The sequence below is a fragment of the Phoca vitulina genome, unplaced genomic scaffold (assembly GCF_004348235.1).
Source record: "Phoca vitulina isolate PV1807 unplaced genomic scaffold, GSC_HSeal_1.0 scaffold20, whole genome shotgun sequence".
Lineage (NCBI taxonomy): Eukaryota > Metazoa > Chordata > Mammalia > Carnivora > Phocidae > Phoca > Phoca vitulina.
Window position 1 is genome coordinate 23,502,396 of NW_022589723.1, and position 21,207 is coordinate 23,523,602.

A 21,207-nucleotide genomic window follows, 5' to 3' on the forward strand; every position below is an offset into this window, starting at 1 on the left:
CATTCCTGGAAGCCCAGCCTAGAGCCTATTCCTCTAGCCCTTCTAATTGTGAGCATCCGATTCCTTGCCTCCAATCCTTTTCTGTTTAACTACTAGACTGGCTCCTATTATCTGTTTCTGAATCCTGTCTAATACAAGCACATACAGAAGTCTAGTACAACATAAGTAAGCAGCACTGAATAGAAATTCTCATCTTTTCTCAGAGTCACAACTATAGTGGAAAATACATATTCAAGGTGAACTGAAATATTGAAATAAAAAGCACCATGGCCTTTCCAATATTGCCATACTTGTATCTCAAAAAACTGAGTGTATCAGTCAAGATACAGGAAGGCAATAGATGGTTCATTCAAACTTGAATAAAGACCAATTTTTAAAGATATGCACAGAGCATAGAGAACCACAGGGTTATGCACTGCCTGTAGACCTGAAGTAGCAAGAGGAAATAGTCTGTTATAGACTGAATGTTTGTGTTTCCCCAAAATTCATAGTGTTGCAATTCTAATGCCTAATATGATGATATTAGAGATGGGGCCTTTGGGAAGTAATTAGGTCATGAGGATGGAGCCCTTGTGAATGGAATTGGTGCCCTTATAAAAGAGACCCCAGAGAGCTCTCTCACCCTTTTTCCATCACATGAGGGTACGGCAAGAAGTCAGCAGTCTACAACCAGGGAGTGGATTCTCGTCAGACACCAAATCTGTCAGGACACTGATATCAGACTTCCAGCCTCCAGACCTGGAATAAATAAATTTCTGTCATTTATAAGTCACCTAGTCTATGGCATATTGTTACTGCAGCCCAAACAGACTAAGAGTTAGGTAGCGAGGATGCCTTCCAGGAGCTGTGACCTTGGTTGAGGGACGAAGCTAGCTCACGGCAACCTCACAGGCAGGGAGCAGGGAGGGGGCAACCTCACACTCTGCCCTCCTTTCATTTTCCTGCCCATTCACTGAATCCACCTGGAAGTCAGAGGACAAGAGCCTGTGTTGTAGTCCTCACAGGACAACCTTCCATGGTGGAGAACAATGGAGAGTCCATCTGAGGAGCAAATGAGAGATACCCAGTGCAGCAAGTAAAAAATCAGCAACACCCAGGGCAGTAAGAGATCATGAAGATTGTGGGTCGGAGTGTTTTGGTGCTACTGAATTTTTTAATGCTCACAGGTTGAGTGTATTCTTTCTTTTTAAAGATGGTCAATATAATCTGCTCTACATAATTTGAAGGCATTTTACTCCAGTGTGAGAAGTGGAAGGCACCTTAGAGATCTCGATGAGCATTTCTCATTTCAAAGATGAGGAAACTCAGAGAAATGAAATAAAATTCCTCCAAAGTCACATATCCAGAAACTTGCAGAACCAGGTGGCACACTCAAATCTAATGATGCCCAGTGCAGGGCTTCTTCCACATTCTGCAGCTACAATCCTTGCTGGACACAAATTATGCTCATGACAAAGCGCCAGGCTGTGATGTGGCCGCAGTCTCAGTCTTGAGCATCCCTCTGCCTTGGTTTTATTTTTCTCTTCATTTTGAACATTTACCTGAAAGGCTGAATTTCAAAGACACTTCTCCTAAAAATAACTAAAAGATACGCAGGAGGAAATTAGCATAATGTATTTTATCTATAATTTACAGTGTGTAATCTAGAAACGTGCAACAAAGCAATGCTAGTAGTGCAGAGAAAATTCCCCTGGGATATTTGGTTCCATTTAAAAACACCTCAGTATGGGGGGATGTGGGAGCAGCAGCCTGTGACACACTTCCATCAGGGCAAAATGTTATTCTAGTGATTCACAGCGAGAGGCCTGACAAACACTTTGAGTCGATATAAAGGTTCTTGCCATCAGGATAAAATGAGAATTGCAGTGGGTGGTCCCATTCTAGCCTCATGTCTCCTTCTACTTCTGTCCTGGCTTAGGTGGTTGCCCTGGAAACAGTAGGGTGGCAAACAAAACCATTTGGAACAACTTTTAGGGAGCCTTATGCATGAAGGCCTAATTTTTATTTGCTGCTGTCTTTTTTCTCTTCTTAAAGGGTGACTTTTGCAAAGCTATCATTCTCTGAGAGGGTGTGCTCTTTGGACTACCTTGGAAGTTGATTCACTCTAAAGTCTTTGGCAAGGTCCAGTTGGAGGGCTGGCCAGAGTTTGGCAGATAGCAGGGGAAGAGGGCTTTATTTCTCATTATTCAGCTTTGGATCCCAACACAGATGGTCCTGATCTCCTCCTCCCCCACCTAAGAATTTTTCTAAAATGACACCCAAGTTTTTCTTGGCAGAAGTTATAATTCCTGGCAAACAGTTCATGCAGCTCTAATTATGATGACAGCTTTAATGGAGAAGATAATCATATTAAATGGTTCTTATTCAGTTCCATGTGATGAATTAGTGATTACCATGAAATGTGTTAAGCAGCCAAAAGTCAGGGAAAGGGATGATGTACTGAGCTACAAGTTAAGGTCTGAGGGATTCCAAAACTTGTGGGAGGTAGGACAAATGACCTTTAAAGAGGAGATGCTGATTTTAATGTCTCTTGTGGCTCATATACTGAGTAAGAAACCCCCTTTTCCTAATGTGTATGTGAAAGAAAAAATTATTCTGACACTTGTTAAAATGGTAAGTCTCCTTTACCAGGAGACTTTATTCAAGACTATTGCAATAGGAGCTGCTTCTATTGCAATAGGACAGAGATCAGATTCAACTCCCAATACAACAAAGACAAGCGGGCATTTATTAGCCAAAGTGCAGAGTTGGGGGGGTCAGTGGATAGAAAACTACTGATAGGAGACATCAAGAGCACAGGGATTCTTTTTTAAGAGGATTCCTGCAAAAGGCTGGTCATGGACTTATACATCAACGGTGAGGGATGAGGGACTTGACCAGACACGGGGGGGCGGGGGGTGGTGAGGTGATTAGATATCAATGCTGGGGGTACTCTTGATAAACTTATTTAGCAGGATTCTTGTTAAAACTGGACTAGGCATGCCAAAGAAGGACAGGGCCAAGACTGAGGCCTGAGAGTCTTTGTCAGTCCCTCCTCCTGATCAAGGAAAAGAGAGACATTCTTCTTTCCTCTGAACAATTTAAGTCCATTTCTTGCTCAGTCTCCTTTTGTTATAAGGACCAGCTGAACCATCTGTTGGGACTTGGGAGTAGAGGATATTTACTGGAGAGTGCAAATAATCAAGTATTAAATGTGGGAAATTTCTATGAAAATAAAAAGAAAAATAAAGATTAAGGTTGAAGCAGACTATAAACCCAGTTTCTGAGTCCAGGGGGCAGCCAGTTGAGATTTCTAGATGCTGGGCTGGAAGCATCTTTAGGTGGTGAAATGAGTCTATGGTGATGATCTGGTAGATTTCTTAGGCTGCAGTTTGAATGTCTTGTGATGGTATAATATCAGGGTCATGGTTATTTCCCAGAGCACAGCATGGAAGAAATGGCACTTTGCATAAACTTCCTGAATGGCCTCCACAGCAGCAGCTCCAGGCTTAAAGGTTACCCATCATCCAGTGTCAGCTTGCAGGACAACCTAGGATCCCAGGAAGGCTCCAGGCAGTCAGGTTTGAGTTCTCAGTGACACCAAGATACGCAGGTGGGAGAAAAATTGGAAACATTCCTTTGGACAGTTGTATAGCCAGATACTGGAGAAAATTAGGAGAACTGAGTATTTGGGAGGGACTAACAAAATGTGCAAGTTGGCAGGACTCAGTCCAGTCTGTACGTATATAACAAAACCTCAAAGACAATGACTGGGACTAGAAGCTGATAGTCCACAAAGTTGTGCTATAGTTTTTCATTGTAGCATAAAATTTCTCTCTATACTCACCCTTTTTTTCACCAAAGTTAACCAAAGTAAGATTATTCTTGTTTACAAAATGAGTCTGGTCACATTAGATTCAGCCTATTATTTACATAAGTGTAGCAAGAAGAGTAACTGACCACATAGACCTTTGAAAGTTTGCTTTGCTGGAACTTTTCATAAGGAAACTCAAATTAGACTTTTAATAGTCTCTTGGCTAGGAAGCCAAGACAAGAATTTGCCACCAGATTTCACTTGCAGGATCTATAGATTTGGGGGAATTTCTCTGTGCTCTAGGTCCCCAAAATATCCTAAGCTTCCTGGGCCTGCCAGGAAGTAACCTTCCTTACTCACCGACAAGGCTGGGAACCCTGTAAGCCATACCAGCCCAGTTTTCCCAAAAGGGCTTTGTAAGCATTAGCTCCATAAAGTCAGCCTTAGTTCCATGAAACTATTTGGTCATAACTGATTCTATGCACATCAGTCTTAAATATGACATTCCACCCAAAGCCTTGGTTATATAACCAATGTTTCCAACTATGTCCTGTTCAAGGAGGAGAGATTCTTACTGAACTTATGCAAATAATTATATCGCCATGAAAATAAGAATACTCAGGTAAGAGTTTCTGAATTCTGGAGGAATCAGCCAGGGAGAAAAGATAAATGTTTCATTTCTGTTTACAAAAAATATTATCTACTAAATTGTTGTGAGCTATAACTTAAAAGAAAAGGAAAAGGAATTCCTTAAATCCAGCAGCAATCTTCCAAACAAAAACCATAATCACCCTTCATCAGTTCATTCAGTTTTATGTAATTAATTCTTGTTCTGCTTGGTCTTGGGTTAGCAGTTTTATGAACCCATCAGTTTCTCCACCAAAGTTCTAGGCTGCTTTCTCAGTCAAATGGTACGGTCTTAAAGTAATTTAAGCACTGCCATCAGAAGCCTACATCCCAGAGACCTGTTCTAGTCCTTTCCATGGGTCTCTTTCCATTCCTTTTTGTTAGAGATAAAGCACTCTGGCCTACAGCTAATTGCAAGTGCTTTCAGAGAAGAATCAGAGTAAAACAAAAACTGTCTATTAATGACAAAAGATTTTAAATGGTTAAAGATCTGAGGAGAATTCACCATAAAAATGATACAATTGATAAGGGAATTTGGTTATTTCTGTGGTTTAGAACATTTAAAATAATAACTAGAACTATGACTGGTAACATTATACCAGAACATATCATGGACAGTGAGGGATTGACAAACTTCATACAATTTCTGAAATGTTTGTATTAGTATTTTATCCATACAAATAAAACCTAGAGAAGGTTAAAGTATCTTTTATTTGACAATACTTTTCATGCAACTGAACATATCTAAAACTAATTGTTTCTTGGCATCTCTCTTTTTCAAAATAAAAGAAAAAAATCCTTTAAGATTTTGAAAGAGCCATCTGAGAAATCTCAAGTTCAGTTCAAGATCAAGATTTCATTTAGGATTTGATTCTGGGAGGACAAAATTGTCCAAAGATCAAAAGGTTTGAATACTCGACTGAAGACAATCCCAGGTTACTATGAACAATACTTAGCTACCTATTTAGCCAAAGTTACAAGAAAAGAATTCAAAAGTAAATAGAGGACAGAACATGACGGTGAAAGTTTTTAAAAGTTAGCTCTTTTAGAAGTGAGAAGATTTGGGGATGCCTGGGTGGCTCAGTCAGTTAAGCATCTAACTTTGGCTCAGGTCATGATCTCAGGTCATGATCTCAGAGTCCTGGAATGGGTCCTTGCTTTGGGCTCCATGCTCAGCGGGGAGTCTGCTTCTCCCTCTCCCTCTGCCCCTCTGCCTGCTTATGCTTTCTCTCTCTCTCAAATAAATAAATAAAATCTTTCTAAAAAATTATCTCAGTATTTAATGAATATTTGACATAGCATATCTCTAAGGTTGGAAGTTACAAAAAAGATTTTGGAAATTGTTTTTAGGCAAATATAACATTAGACAAAGCTAGCCCTCATCTCAAGTTATTTCCCTGTTAAATATTTTGTACAGTACCTGCATGTTAGGCAAGTATCAAAAAAAAAAAAAAAAAAAGAAATCACAAAAGCAAAGAAATCTAAAAATGGTTAAATACCAAATACTTGTATTATACTTAATACTGATAACTCAGAAGGCAGAGCTGTTCTTATTAAACAGTATTAAATTAGTCTTATTTACCAAAGATTTTCCCAAGCCACATAAACTTGAAAAGCATTTGGGTTAGTTTCTATATTTCTGAGAGATTTAGGAATATTTAATTTCTATAAGCACTTATTTATCTCTAAGCCAATTTATGAAACTTCTTCACAAGATTTTATAAATTTTTTTGGTAATACCATCTAGACATAGAAAAATATCACATATATATAACATACATATACAAACATAACTATATAATCATACAGACAGATGCAAATAGAGATCCTGTTGCTTTCATTCTAACACTGTAGCCATGAGGGATGCCTAGGTGGTTCAGTTAGTTAATCATCTACCTGTGGCTCAGGTCATGATCCCAGGGTCCTGGGATCAAGCCCCGCATCACGCTCCTTGCTCAGTGGGGAGCCTGCTTCTCCCTCTGCCTGCCACTACCCCTGCTTGTGCTCTCTCTCTCCCTCTGACAAATATATAAATACAATCTTTAAAAAAATAAAATAAAATTGTAGCCATGAGTCAGGTAAACATAGCAATAAAAAACTCACTGGTTTATATAAAATAATTGGCTCTTGTTTTTGATCCACTTTATATTTTTATCCCAAATTGTGTTTCTGACAGATGGAACAAGTTAAGGTTACCTGCTCAATTGACAGTTAATGCTTTTTACCAATATTTGTGGAGGAAACTTTTAAGATTTTGTTTTGCCCTGCATGTAGTTTCTTTGGGTGATCCGTAGGTCTCCTGAGAGCCCCCAGTGGAGGACGGGGGACATAAAGTTCAAAGTTCAAGTGACTAGAAGAAATTGAGGGGCTGGAATGGGAAAGAGAAAGTCTTGCAGGGGTGGACAGAGAGATGGAGGAGGTAGGGGCTTGAAGGCAATCCTATCAATGGATTCAAAGGAATGGAGGACTGAAGGTGGTAAAAAGAAGAAGGAGGAACGGAAACAGTGCTGAGAGAGAAATCTTAGAGGAACCAGTTTGGGGAAGTCATTGAAGTTCCCAATTATCCTTAGTAAAATTATTCCATCAAGAAAGGAAGTAGAGAGCTAGTGCCATGGTGGTGGGACATATAGTCATCAGGGGTATGAGAAAGGGGTTTCAGTCTATGGAGAAGCTCCCTTGTTCTTCACTCATGATACTTTGCTAACAAAGAAGCCTGGGACTCTAACCCAGCCTCCATTTGTCTGGGACTCTAACAGAGTTTCTAGAGTAGAGGCCTCCAAAAGAGTCAGGAATTTGCCACTTCAAGAGTCAGGGAGTAAATTCCCACTCAGAAAGATCCAAGAAGACATCCATCCAGAAAGATGCTTGCTTAAACAGGCACTTTTCAACCAAAGAATCCTAGGACTCTAACCTAGCCTCAGACGGTATACTCAGAATCTTAAGAATCAAAATCTGCCCTTACCATGCTTTAACAGTCTGTCATCCAGAGCAATGGCTCAGGAGTTGTACTCACCATTGGATCCCTAATCAGTCAAGAGTGAAACAAAGTCTTCAGACGTGTACATTTGAGGTCCTGGAGGAGAGGTTCCAGGGGTCCAATGATGAATTTAATTCTGTACCAAGTCATGGCACCATAACTGTAAAAGAAAAGAATTATTCAGACACTTATTAAAATGGTAAGCAAGGGGCGCCTGGGTGGCTCAGTCAGTTGAGCATCTGACTCTTGATCTTGGCTCAGGTCTTGATCTCAGGGTCATGAGTTCAAGCCCTGTATTGGGCTCCTCACTGGGCATGGAGCCTACTTAAAAATAAAAATAAATAAATAGGGGCACCGGGGTGGCTCAGTTATTAAGCATCTGCCTTTGGCTCAAGTCATGATCCCAGGGTCCTGGGATCGCGCCCCACATTGGGCTCCTTGTTCGGCGGGAGCCCTGCTTCTCCCTCTCCCACTCCCTCCGCTTGTGTTCCCTCTCTCGCTGTCTCTCTCTGTGTGTCAAATAAATAAATAAAAAATCTCTAATAAATAAATAAATAAATAAAATGGCAAGGAAGACTTTATTCAGGACAATTGCAATAAGTGCACTGTAGTAGGGGAGAGATTACAGCAAAGACAGCAGGGGATTTATAGCCAATAGGCAGAGTGAAGGGGTCAGTGGATGGAAAATTACTAAGAGGAGATTCAAGGGTAAGGGGATTCTTACTAAACCAACTTGATAGCATTCTTGCTAAAACTGGGATAAGGATGGGGGCCAAGGTGGAGACCTCATAGAGAAAAGGGCTCAGAGAAGCCTGACTGAACTATGGTCAAAGAGAAAGTATGTCATGTCCACCACTAATACACATACTTCTACAGACAAAGGTAAGAATGGAAAGGAAGGAAGGAAAGAAGGAAGTAAAGGCTTATAAAATTGCCTTCTTAACTCAGACTATTTTGAGTGCTACCACATATTTGTCTGTGGGTGAGAAATTTGATCTTTCTCAATAGCCAAAAGATATTTAGGGCCAAGGCTTTAAAAATAAGGAGGGGATCAAATTGAGTAACAGAGTTACAACTACAAAGCAATGAGCTGGCTTTTCTTGTGTGTGGTTTACAAATAGGATGACCAAACTCGACCCCTTTTGCCTGGCACTCTCCCAGTTTGAGGACTGAAATCTCCCTCAGTTCCAGGTAAGCCAGGGAAGTTGACCCTAGGCTACTCAGTTTTAAAACTCAAAAGTCCCACATTCTGGGAAACCCTTCAGTGCCAGACAAACTGAGACGGTTCATCACCCTGTGTGTAAAGAGCTCTGAAGGTACTTCAACAAGAAGTTCTGAAAGCATTTTCAGTCATGGCACATGACAAACTGGATGTTTGGCTTTCAATATAAGGATTGGGTTTTGTTTGTTTGTTTTTTTAAGATTTTATTTATTTATTTGAGAGAGAGAGAGAGCGAGAGAGCAGGAGCAGAGGGGAGGAGCAGAAGGAGAGGGAGAAGCAGGCTCCCCACTGAACAGGGAACCTGATGCCGGGCTCAATCCCAGGACCCTGGGATCATGACCTGAGCCAAAGGCAGATGCTTAACTGACTGAGCCACCCAGGTGCCCCAGGAGTGTTTAAACAAGAAAAAAAAAAAAAAGAGCCTCATTTGTTTAGTCACATATTATGTAGGAAAATAAATATTCACCCTGATTCCTATTTAGTGAAAAGTATGTTTACTTAGCTACTTTAATGCAAATAAAAGCCCAAACACCTCTCCACAAATGCTTGGCTGAACAAAGCTTGTTTACCAAATTAAAATACTTGTGTATAATTATGCATGTTTTCTTTTTAAATTAATATATCTCTTTATGTTTTGCTGCAAAATTCCTACTAGAAAAAAAGACATTCAAATTTGCTATTCATTCATCTGTAAGCTACAGTAACTATAGTCGCTAGGTGTGGGAACCAAAGTGTGTGTACATGTTAGTGGTCTTCCATGGGGAAGACCCTCTTTACCCTCATTGTCTCCAAACTCTAATTTATCTGTACTTTCACTCATTTTCCCAAAGGGTGTGTTGTTCCTTTAGAAGGCGTTTTTTTGGTGGGAGGATGCTAGAGGTGGATAAAGAGGATTAGATGACAGCAAAACCTTGCTCAGAAAGCTCTGTTGTTGCTGTTCTGCTCTGATTAGTCAAAAACACCTTAGGGTGACATTAGTTTATCCTTTCAAAATCTATCTTATATGCTTTCTATATGTTTTCCCATTTGTGTGAGGACCTCTCTCCCTAACAAGTGGTGGTCAGGATAGCTGGGAAGGGATGTGGTAGCTGGGACTCTGTCACTTGTCTGAGGCTCCCTGGAGCTGAAGAGGAAGAGATTCCAGAGGAAGTAACTTAGAGAGAGGCTGAATTTAAAACCACTTAATGCCAAAGTATCTAAATATGAGGACAAACTGGGAAAACCACTGAAAACGAGGAGGTTAGAAATAGAGTGTACAAGCAGAAACGAAAAATTAAGGTACCTGCCTGATGGCAGTGGACATTTTAACCAGGACTTGCTCTTCTTCCAGTCTGCATTCTACTAGACTCCGTTGTCCAGTGTGGGTGGCTACAAAGACTTACCTGCTCAGGGTTCTGAGTGTGGGGGAGGGAATTTCCTGTGTTTGGTTCTCTAACTTGCTTCCCTTCGCATGGTCAAAGTACCAGAGCTGGCTGTGGTACTGCTGGGAATCCAGAACCTTTCAAAAGATTTTTGGGTCTTCCAGCTTGGTTGTCAGGGTAAACTGATGGAGTTCTGGGTTGAAGGCAGGGTGTGTGGGAGCTGGGCTAGTGGAGCTAGTGGAAAGAGACTTCATCTCTCCTTTTACTAAGAAAGGAGTAACCAAGAAGAAGAAGAATGTAGCAGGAGGGGAAGAATGAAGGGGGGAAATCAGAGGGGGAGAAGAACCATGAGAGACGATGGACTCTGAAAAACAAACTGAGGGTTCTAGAGGGGAGGGGGGTGGGAGGATGGGTTAGCCTGGTGATGGGTATTGAGGAGGGCACGTTCTGCATGGAGCACTGGGTGTTATGCACAAACAATGAATCATGGAACACTATATCTAAAACTAATGATGTAATGTATGGGGATTAACATAACAATAAAAAAAAAAAAAGAAATTTAAGGCCTTCAAATTAAAAAAAAAAAAAAAAAAAAAGAAAGGAGTAACCAGAAGACAGCTATGACAATTTCACATCATCACAGTTACTAATTTTTGTCTCTTTCCCTTATGGCAGAAGAACTGTCCTGGAGTGTAGGTCCTCTTAGACTACACTTAGACTCATTTAAGCCCTGGACAACCTCCAACCTATTCAAAGGCTTTGCTCTTTCCATCGTCTACTCTCTTTAGGATTTCCACATTTCCTCTGTCTAGTAGAACTTTTCTGTCTGCATATAAAAATGCTAGAATATCTCCCACTTTAAAATAAATCTGTTCTCCCGTGAATCTATGCCCTTCTCCACCTACCCCACCCTGCTGCTCAGATCCACCTATATCACCATTCCTAAAATCAGTGGTCAAAACTGAATGTCTCCACTTTCTCACTTCAGAGTCTCTTTCAGTCTTCTCCAATCATTTTCTCCAATCATTGTCTTCCCTACAACTCTACTGAAGCTCTTCTTCTCAGGAGCACCAATGAGCTCCATCTCTCTAAATCCACTGAACCATTCCCAGTCCTTCCTTCTCACTGGATCTCTCAGCAGCATTTGACTCAGTAGATCACTTGGCTTCTGAGTCAAATACTGTCTCAGCCTTCCTCCTACATTCCTGCTTGGCTTCTTCTTAGTCTGCTGGCTCCTTCCGCTTATTCCTGATTTTTAACTTTGTCTAAACCTCTTCTGTTCTTTAAATACATTCACTCACTTTGGAGGAGATTTATCTAGTCCCATGGCTTTCATTTCCTTCTCCCTGTCAATAATTCCCAGATCTATATATTCTTCAGTCCTGATATTTCCCCTGAGTTCCAGACTTAACAAACATATCGTGCCACCTACTTGACATTTCCATTAGATGTCTAATTAGAATTTCAAGTCGAACATTTTTTTATTTTTTTTATTATTTATTTATTTATATATTTGAGAGAGAGAAACAGCAACAGCATGAGAGGGGAGAGGGTCAGGGAAGAAGCAGTCTCCCCGCTGAGCCGGGAGCCCGATGTGGGACTTGATCCCAGGACTCTGGGATCATGACCTAAGCCGAAGGCAGTCACTTAACCAACTGAGCCACCCAGGCACCCTTGAACATTTTTTTAAATAGAAATGGATTTTATCTCCCAAACCTGTTTCTCCCACAGTTTCCTCCTCTGCAGCTACTAGCTTTACCATTCACCTATGCTATGGTCTGAATGTGTCCCCCCCAAAACTCATATGTCAAATCCTAACCCCCAAAACTGATGGTATTAGTGAGTGAGGCCTTTAGGAGGTGCTTAAAAACACTCATGAATGGGATTAGTGCCATTATAAAAGAGCTCCAGAAACATCCCTAACCCCTTCCACCATGTGAGGACACAGCAAGAAGGACTGGCTATGAACCAGGAAGAGGGCCCTCACCAGAAGGTGACCATGCTGGTGCCATGATCCAGACTTCCAGCCCCTAGACTGTGAGCAATAAGTGATTGTTGTGTAAAGATACCCATTCTGTGGCATTTTGTTATAGAAGCCTGAATGGACTAAGAAAATACAGTACCTCAGAATGTAAACTTAAAGCCCATTCTTAACCATTCTATTCTTCTTACACCTAGATATCATACAAATCCAATTGTGTGGGTCCCTATATGTGCCTGATGGCTAGGGCTAGGTGTCCTCAGAATTCCCAGCCAGATGATTTCCAGGATTAGTGCTATAAGTCTTCATTCATGGTTCCATGCTTTCCAGGATTGGGTATGAAATGGTAAACCCAAAGTGCTTGAAAAAGATGACACTGATGCAAACTGAGTCTCTGCATTTATCTTAGCCACTTTAGTCTCTATGACAAGTGATCTTTTTCCCAAGAAGGATGAGCAATTGAATTTTTCCAGTAGCCAATTTCCCAGGGAAGGAACCCCAAGGGGTGGAGGCATGAGGGTTGGATCCTCTTGGGGTCTAATGTTTCCAATCTGAATGGCTGGAGACATTCATATGGATTGGGCCAGGTCAGGTAGGCTAGTGGAAGGTTGGAGGAATTAAGCAAGGCTTATTGGAAAGCTGCATCTCCCTCTGGGAATGAAAAAAGGCCTCTTTCCCTTTTGAAAGTGTTAGTTATTCTAACAGCCAAGGAAAAGAAATGTGTAATGAATTTTGTAATAAATTCCAGGAATTGCTAAATATATGTAATGAACCATGTGGGCTCTTACTGTAGGACCATGAACACTTGAAGCGCAATGCAGATGTCTTGGCTGTACAGAATACAACCCAGAAATTCCTCCATTTTCTTGAACATGTACTTTTCAGCATTGGCCTGCAGGTGGGGCTGTAGCCCACAGAGGGACTACATGTTCTACAGTATGGCAAGGGACTGATTGGATGTTAGATCCAGATAAGTAATTAGGATATTGCCCAAGTAGATCTTGCCTCCTTGATTCCAGATGTGATTCATTCAGCACAAGAAGATGACTAAGGCACTGCACAGTCCAAATGACACCATAATCTGACAGAGTGAGCCTCTTCCATTGTTCTCAAAGCTTTTGGACCAGTACACGGAAGTATCTACAACCTCCTCCATGTCCAGGTAGGTGATAAGAGAAAAACTGCCTTCTGGATAAGCCCCAATGAACTGCCCATGTGAAGTTGCTAGTGCCTTTGAAGAAAGGACATCTATCTATGAGTAAAGTGGCCAATTCTCTCATAATGCTCCTTCCTAGGCTCAAAACAGCAGGTTAGCATCCCCACTCCACCTCCTGCCACGTCGTCCACGTCATGGACGCTAAAGCTTGTGAAACCTCCTGCCACGTCCACTAAAGCTTGTGAAAAGTACTGTTGCCCATAACTGGCTTGGCAGGAAGGCAAACATATTTGGAGTAGGGTCACAAATTCATTCACTCTGCCCTTAGATGTGCAAAGAAAATGCAGCTTCTTTATTTCCCTGTGATACATCTGCTCATCCACAGAGAACTAGGAAAAAGAACCCTACATTTATCCCATTCAGTTAAATTTAGTTCAATTCAATAATTCAGATAAGACCTTTATGTGAATTCTCTTTCATTTCTTTAAGTAAAATGGTAAATCTTTCAAATTTTCTCTTCATCTCTTTGTGTCCTTCAAGATAGCATCTGTGTGTATTGGGGTCTATAAAGGTTTAGATGACCCATAGCAGCAGAGATGAGATCATCTGGATCTTCACTGGTGAATAGTGGAGTGGTTGGATTTTCTGTTCCTTGGACTGGTGACCACTAAAGTATAATTTTTCTAGTGTAGCTTTTCTCTCTCTCTCTCTCTCTCTCCTTTTTTAAGATTTTATTTATTTATTTGTCAGAGAGAGGAGAGAGCACAAGCAGGGGGAGCGGCAGGCAGAGGGAGAAGCAGGCTTCCCGCTGAGCACGGAGCCCGATGCGGGACTCAATCCCAGGACCCTGCGATCATGACCTGAGCCAAAGGCAGACGCTTAATGACTGAGCCACCCAGATGTCCCTCTGGTGTGGCTTTCTGAGATGAAGTACTACCTATCTCTGAAATCTGTAGTTCTGGCCTTCTCAAAGTTCATATTCAGCTACCTTTTTGTTTTGACCAGAGTCCTCCAAAGTACTTCTGTGCTCTCAAAACACATGGAACTTGCTGGGTCACTTGTACACCAGGTCATGTGGGCCCAGGAGGGAGCTCAAGCTCATCTATCAACTCACCTCCCACTACACCTCCTCACTGTCATTCCTAGCCAAGACTCTGACCTTTGACCTTGCTTCTGCTCTGTCTTCCTTATTGCATAATCCTTTAGAACTGGAAGAAGCAGTCTTTAGACAATTCATTCGTCCATGTAATATTTCCCTTGTAGGTTATAGAAATGAGACTCATGGCTTAGCTTCCATAGTTAGAAAGGATATCTTCTCTACACTTAAGAAAAAACACTGTGGTTTGAGTTCCCCTATCTAGTTCTAGATATGCCTTAAATCTGAAAGCCTAGTTTTAAGTCTTGATGTAGAGTCAGTACAAAATATAACCAAAGTCTCAAAGGTCAGAAATTACTTTGTTCTATAGCTACACACTGTCCAGTATGGTAGCCAGTAGCCCCATATGGTTAACTTTAAATTTAAAATAATTAAAAATTAATTAAAATTTAGAAATACAGGTCCTCATACTAGCCACATTTCAAGTTCTCAGTAGCCACATGTGGCTAGTGGCCACCATATTGGACAGCAAGAATACAGAATACTAACGTCATTGTTAATGTAATGGAAGTTCTATTGGATGGCTATTCTAGAGTCGAACCCACTTCCCTTTCCTGAAGCACTAAGATACTTCATGGAGAAGGAAGCTTCCCATAACATAAGTTTTGCAGGATATGGCACTACATCTAAAAAAATATTTTTAAATAATTACGCCTAATAGTTGTTGCCCAGGACTCCTAAGAGGTTGGGTTAGTCAATAAGTCCCACCTACTTCACCAAGAGTCAGTGATGTTCTCTGTTTCTCCTAAGGAGAGGGTACATAGTTTGTGGAGCTTAGTGCAAATTCAAAATTTTTAAATTTTATTCAAAGTTATTTTAAAATGTCAAGATAGTAGTAACAGAGTATTAATGCAGTTACTGACTTTTCTGAGTGAGGGGCCAGTATAACTGCATAGGTCTCACACCTATGAAGCTGGCTTTGTTCAAGATAATTGTACCTAAAAAAGAAATCAAGGCAGCCCTATGGGCTCACTGGGGAATTTGCTCATTAGTGGCAATGCCAGAGACCACAGCTGGGCCAGTGCTGGCCACGCTCAGATGTTAATTCAGACAGCTGCCCAGGGAATGCCTGTAACTGGAGGGAGCCACCTAGCCAAAAAGAAGAGACAGGAAATAAGGGCCCCAACATGTGGTATTGGAAAGCCCAATGCTCGAAGGTCTTGGCATGTCAACTGCTTCCAGCTGGGTATGTTTCCAACCAAACCAGGGCCATGTGCAGCCAGGAAGGCTGAGATTTGTCATGACCGTCATTTTAGAAGCTACTGGAGGACAGGGGAAAGGTCACATACCCAGAAACTTCAGCTTTCCTGCTTGGACAGCTGATGTATGGTAGCCAGGAACTTGTGCACAGGGGAGGTCTTCCCTGCCTCAATCTGAGAGACAAGGGGATTTGAGGAAAGGCCAGAACAACAGTCACTCAAAACTTCAAAATGAATCATCAATGCCAAGGAATAAGATGGAAAAAAAAAAATCTACTTGTAAGTTGGCTAAGCAGAAGCTGAGGAAAACAGACAAAAACTAAAAGATCTGAGGTGGAAGGTGAGACTTGGAACCTGTAAACATTCTGTAAGATAAGTAAATTAACTCCCACAGCTTCTTAGAGTGTAGCAGATTGGTACCTACAGGGAAATGCTGGTTAAAATTCAATAAAAAATAATTTTTTAACAAACAGCTGAGCTCAAAAGGAAAAAAAAAAAGGTCTCAGAATAAAAAGAGAAAAGAAAACCATAGTGGTTTCAGTGAGTTGACCCTCTGATTCACTTGATGGTCTAAATAGTTCTTGTTCAAGGTTTTCTTCAGGTGTCCTTGTCTGTCATATTGATCCCCCACCTTGGGCAAAGACCTGGCCCTGAGCCCAGCCCAGGCTCTTGGCCACCCTCTCTGTTCAAGTTTAGAAGCTGAATAAAGGATCTCCCTGAGCTTCCTGAAACACAGATTCTGGGGACCCAAGTAATGTCCTTGAATGAAGACCCCTGAAGTATGAAAAGAGTAGAAAAGTCCAATCACTCAGCCTGGGAAAGCAGTAGGGAAGCTTGCGGTTTTAATTTCTCACATGGGACTTTTAAATTTTTATCCTAACCCTCGGCAGATAGCAAAGTTCTAGTAGAGAGGAAAGAGGAAAATACATTTTAAAACTAGATCAACCTAGGGGCGTCAGTTAAGCGACCAATTCTTGGTTTTGGCTCAGGTCATGATCTCGGGGTCATGAGATGAGCCCTGCATTGGGCTCTGCACTCAGTGTGGAGTTGGCTTGAGATTCTCTCCGTTTCCCCCTGCCCTCCCCCGCTGCCCCTTCTCCCATGCAAATGTTCTCTCAACCTCTCTAATAAATAAATAAATAAAATCTTAAAAAAAAAATAGATCAACCTAATAGAAAGTAGAGAAGAAAAAAATCAAAATTAAAGAATGGTAAATAGAAAACAACATAATGAAGTCCAAACAGGTCAATAATCAAAGTATATAAATATTTTTTTTTTTAAAGATTTTATTTATTTATTTGACAGGGAGAGACAGCCAGAGAGAGAACACAAGCAGGGTAAGTGGGAGAGAGAGAAGCAGGCTTCCCGCCGAGCAGGGAGCCCGATGCGGGGCTCGATCCCAGGACCCTGGGATCATGACCTGAGCCGAAGGCAGACGCTTAACGACTGAGCCACCCAGGCGCCTCAAAGTATATAAATATAGTCATTTGGAACCTCAAATGTATTTTTGTGTGTGTGTGGGGTATATGTGTGTGTAAATCAAAAATCATAGTTGTAGAAGACATAAACAACATAAGTAATCCTACACCCAAAATTCAAAATACACATTATTTCTAGCACACATGAAACATTTATAAAAATTTATTATAATATGTCAAAAAGCAAATTCCAAATGAATACTAATGACCCAGAATCATATAAAACATGTTCTCTGATAACAATGAGGTAAAATTAGAAATCAATATAATAGTTACACTGTCCTATTCATGTTAGAAGCTTCTAAATATAGGGCACCTGGGTGGCTCAGTTCATTAAGATCTGCTTTCAGCTCAGGTCATGATCTCAGGGTCCTGGAATCGAGACCCACACTGGGCTCCCTGCTCAGCGGGGAGTCTGCTTCTCCCTCTCCCTGAACCCCTCCCCCCTGCTCCTTCTCTCTCACTCTCTCTTTCTCTCTCTCTCAAATGAATAAATAAACTCTGTTAAAAAAAGAAGCTTCTACATAATTATTAAGTAGGGGAGAAAAATTAATGAAAATTACCAAATGCCCAGATAATGAAAACACTAGTACCAAAACGTGTGGTATGCAATTTAAGCAATATTTAATAGGAAATTTAGAGCTTTAAATGCATATAAGAGAAGAGAAGGAAGCATATACCTCAAAAGCTAATTAGAACAGAGAATGCAAAAGAAAAGAAATAATAACAAAAGGAAGAGAAAGAGATGAAAGGGGAGAAATCAATAAGGAATCAATAGACCCAAAAGCCAGTTCTTTCTGAAGACTAATAAAATAGGCAAACCTGGCAAAATCGACTGACAGAAAAAGTGAAAAAGTGGGGGAAAAGGGACATGACTACAAATAGTCAAAGTTTTTAAAGGCCCTAGAAAATACAATGAATATCATTACACAAATAAATTTGACAATTTAATGAAATGGACAGTTCTTTAGAGATATAAAAAATCAGTAAAATTGACTTGAAAAAGAAATGGCAATCTTCATATTTATTTATACCCATTAAATAAATTGAATCTGTAATTTTAAAAAATTGTACCCATTAAGTATGTCTCCTCAGGCAAGAGAAACAAAAGCAAAAATTAACTATTGGAATTATTCCAAAATAAAAAGCTTTTGCACAGCAAAGGAAACCATCAGCAAAACAAAAGAGCAACCTACTAAATGGGAGAAGATATTTGCAAATGATATAGCTGATAAGGAGTTAATATCCAAAATATATGAAGAACTTATACAACTCAACACCAAAAAAACAATCTAATTAAAAATGGGCAGAGGACCTGAATAGACATTTCTCCAAAGAAGACACAAAGATGGTCAACAGATAAATGAAAAGATGCTTGACATCACTCATTATCAGAGAAATGCAAATCAAAGCCACAATGAGATATCACCTCATACCTGTCAGAATGGCTGAAATCCAAAACACAAGAAACAACAAGTATTAGTGAGGACATGGAGAAAAAGGAAACCTCCTGCACTGTTGGTGGGAATGCAAATTGGTGCAACCACTGTGGAAAACAGTATGGGGATTCCTCAAGACATTAAAAATAGAAATATCATATGATCCAGTAATTCTACTACTGGGTATTTACCCAAGGAAAATGAAAATATTAATTCAAAAAGATACATGAATCCCTGTGCTCCTGGAAGCATCATTTACAATAGCCAAGATATGGAAGCAAGCCAAGTATCCATTGACAGACAAATGGATAAAGATGGGGCATATATATACAATGGAATGTTACTCAGCTATAAAGAAGAATGAAATCATGCCATTTGCAACAACATGGAAGGACCTAGAGGGTAATATGCTAAGTGAAGTAAGACAGATATGATTTCACTTATATGTGGAATATAAAAAAACAAAACAAAGGAATAAACAAAACAAAAGCAGAAACAGACCCATATACAAAGAGAATACAATGAATACAATACAAAGAGAACAAACTGATGGTTGCCAGAGGGGAGCGGAGGTAGGAGGATGGGCAAAATGAATGAGGGGGATTGGGAGGTATAGGTTTCCAGTTATGGAATGAATAAGTCACCAGGATGAAAGGTACAGCATACGGGATATAGTCACTGGTATTATAATAGTGTTGTATGGTAACAGACAGTAGCTACATGGGGTGAGCATAGCATAACATATAAATTTGTTGAATCACTATATTGTACACCTGAAACTAATATAACATTTTATGTCAACTATATTTCAATTAAAAAAAAAAACTGTACCCATTAAAAAAAGCACCATGCTAACCAAATACTTACCCCCATAGGTGAGTTTAACCAAATCTTCAAAATTTATTTCCTGTATTAGACAGTCTTTTTCAATGAAGAGATAGAAGAGATCCTTGCTTCATTTTATAAGTATACTTTTGATACCCAAACTGCACAAAGACAATATGAAAAAAGAAAGTATTTAGTTATTCTTACTTTTGAACACATGCATAAATATTTTAAAATATTACCTAACTGAATTAAGTAATGCATTTATAACACATCATAATAGACAAGGTACAAAGCAAATATAATAAGATGTTAATTGTAGACTCTGAGTGGTTGATGTATGGGTGTTCACTGTGCAGGCCCACTTTTCTCATTTAAAATTTTTCATTTGAAAACCTTAGGAAAAGTAAGAAATAAAATCTTTGTACATCTGTAACCTCTAAAAGTGTATCAGGACAGAATCCCAAGGATGACTAAAAACCTATCAATGTAATTCATCTCATTAGTACAAATGAGAAATTTATAAAAGTACAATTTATGGGGGTACCTGGGTGGCTCAGTAAGTTAAGCGTCTGATTCTTAGTTTCTGCTCAGGTCAGGATCTCAGGCTCATGAGATCGAGCCCCACCCCCCATCCCCAGTCAGGCTCGGACTCAGCATGGAGTCAGCTTGGGATTCTCTCTCTCTCCATCTGCCCCTCCCCCCACTCACGTTCTCTCTCTCAAATAAATAAGTAAAATATTTTTTTTAAAAGTCTAATTTATGGAAAAAAGAAAAACTACTGGGAAACTGGGAATGGACTACAACCTCATCATCCTGATGAAGAGTGTTGTAGGCTTGGGCGTGGCTATTAGTGGCAGAAAACTCCAAACTATATAGAATTTTACTTCTCTCTCATATAAAAGACTAGTTAGGTGGCCCAGAGGCAAGTTCCTTCTATCATATTATATTGTGTGTGATCTTTATTCCTAAGATTACTTCAAGTCCAGTATATTGCTCCAACTCCAGTCATCACATCTGCATTCCAGGCTGCAGGAAGTAGAAAAGGGGAAAGTGGTTATGTTTCCCCTTTAGGATACACTGAAATTTGCACGTATGACTTGCACTTACATCCCCATGGCAGAAACTAGTTATGTGCCCTCACGTAGTCGAAGATGGCTGGGAAATACAGGCATTTTCTTGGCAGACATGTCTTCAGATAAAATTTAAAGATTTTGGGGTGCCTCAGTCAGTTAAATGTCCGACTCTTGATTTCAGCTCAGGTCATGATTTCAGGGTCGTGAGACTGAGCCTTGGAGCCTGCTTAAGGTTCTTTCTTTCCCTCTCTCTTTGCTCCTCTCACCCCTAAAAAAATTAAAGATTCTACTCCTTTAGGAAAAAGGAGAGAACCAATTCTTGGGGGGAGGGAGGGCACCCAGCAGTCTCTTCCACATGTATCTATCAGAAACCTCTAGAAAACATGACAGTGGTAAAACATTACACATGTGCTCTCTAGAGTCAGGAACAAGTCAAGAGTTCTGTTATCACAGGTTCTCTCTCTCTTTTTTTTTTTTAATTTTTATTTATTTATTTGACAGAGAGAGAAAGCTGGGGAGGGGCAGAGGGAGAAGCAGGCTCTCTGCTGAGTAGGGAGCCCGATGTGGGGCTCGATCCCAGGACCCTGGGATCATGACCTGACCCGAAGGTAGAAGCTTAACAACTGAGCCACCCAGGTGCCCCTCATAACTTCTTGTAGTGAGTCCTAGCCAGTGTGATACTTAAAAAGAAGGAAGAGGAGGAGGAGAAGAGGAGGGGTAGGAGGGGAGGAGGAGGAGGAGGAAAGAAAGAAAAATTTTTTCTTATTTGCAGACCATGGGATTATTTACATAGAAATTGCATAGGGAGAAAGAAAGAGAGGATGAAAGCAAGGAAAGGAAGAAAGGAAGAGAGGAAGGAAGGAAGGAAGGAAGGAAGGAAGGAAGGAAGGAAGGAAGGAAGGAAGGAAGGAAGGAAG

At 40.4% G+C, this 21,207-nt stretch overlaps 1 protein-coding gene across 6 annotated transcripts in view; it reads right to left on the reverse strand.

Annotated features, from left to right (window-relative positions):
- ZNF280D (zinc finger protein 280D) overlaps nt 1-21,207 on the reverse strand; it is a 305,658-nt gene that overhangs the window by 223,180 nt on the left and 61,271 nt on the right. For 5 of the 6 annotated variants that reach the window (XM_032417680.1, XM_032417682.1, XM_032417672.1 and 2 more), the window contains exons 2-3: nt 19,257-19,375; nt 7,434-7,557 (exon numbers count right to left, since the gene is read on the reverse strand). Coding sequence is in view for 4 of the 6 variants with exons in the window: in XM_032417682.1 (XP_032273573.1) it covers nt 7,434-7,436 (3 nt within the window). In the remaining 2 variants the exon portion in view is untranslated. Of the gene's footprint in view, nt 1-622; nt 739-7,433; nt 7,558-19,256; nt 19,376-21,207 lie in introns of all 6 variants that reach the window. The other variant, XM_032417677.1, reaches the window with a different exon arrangement.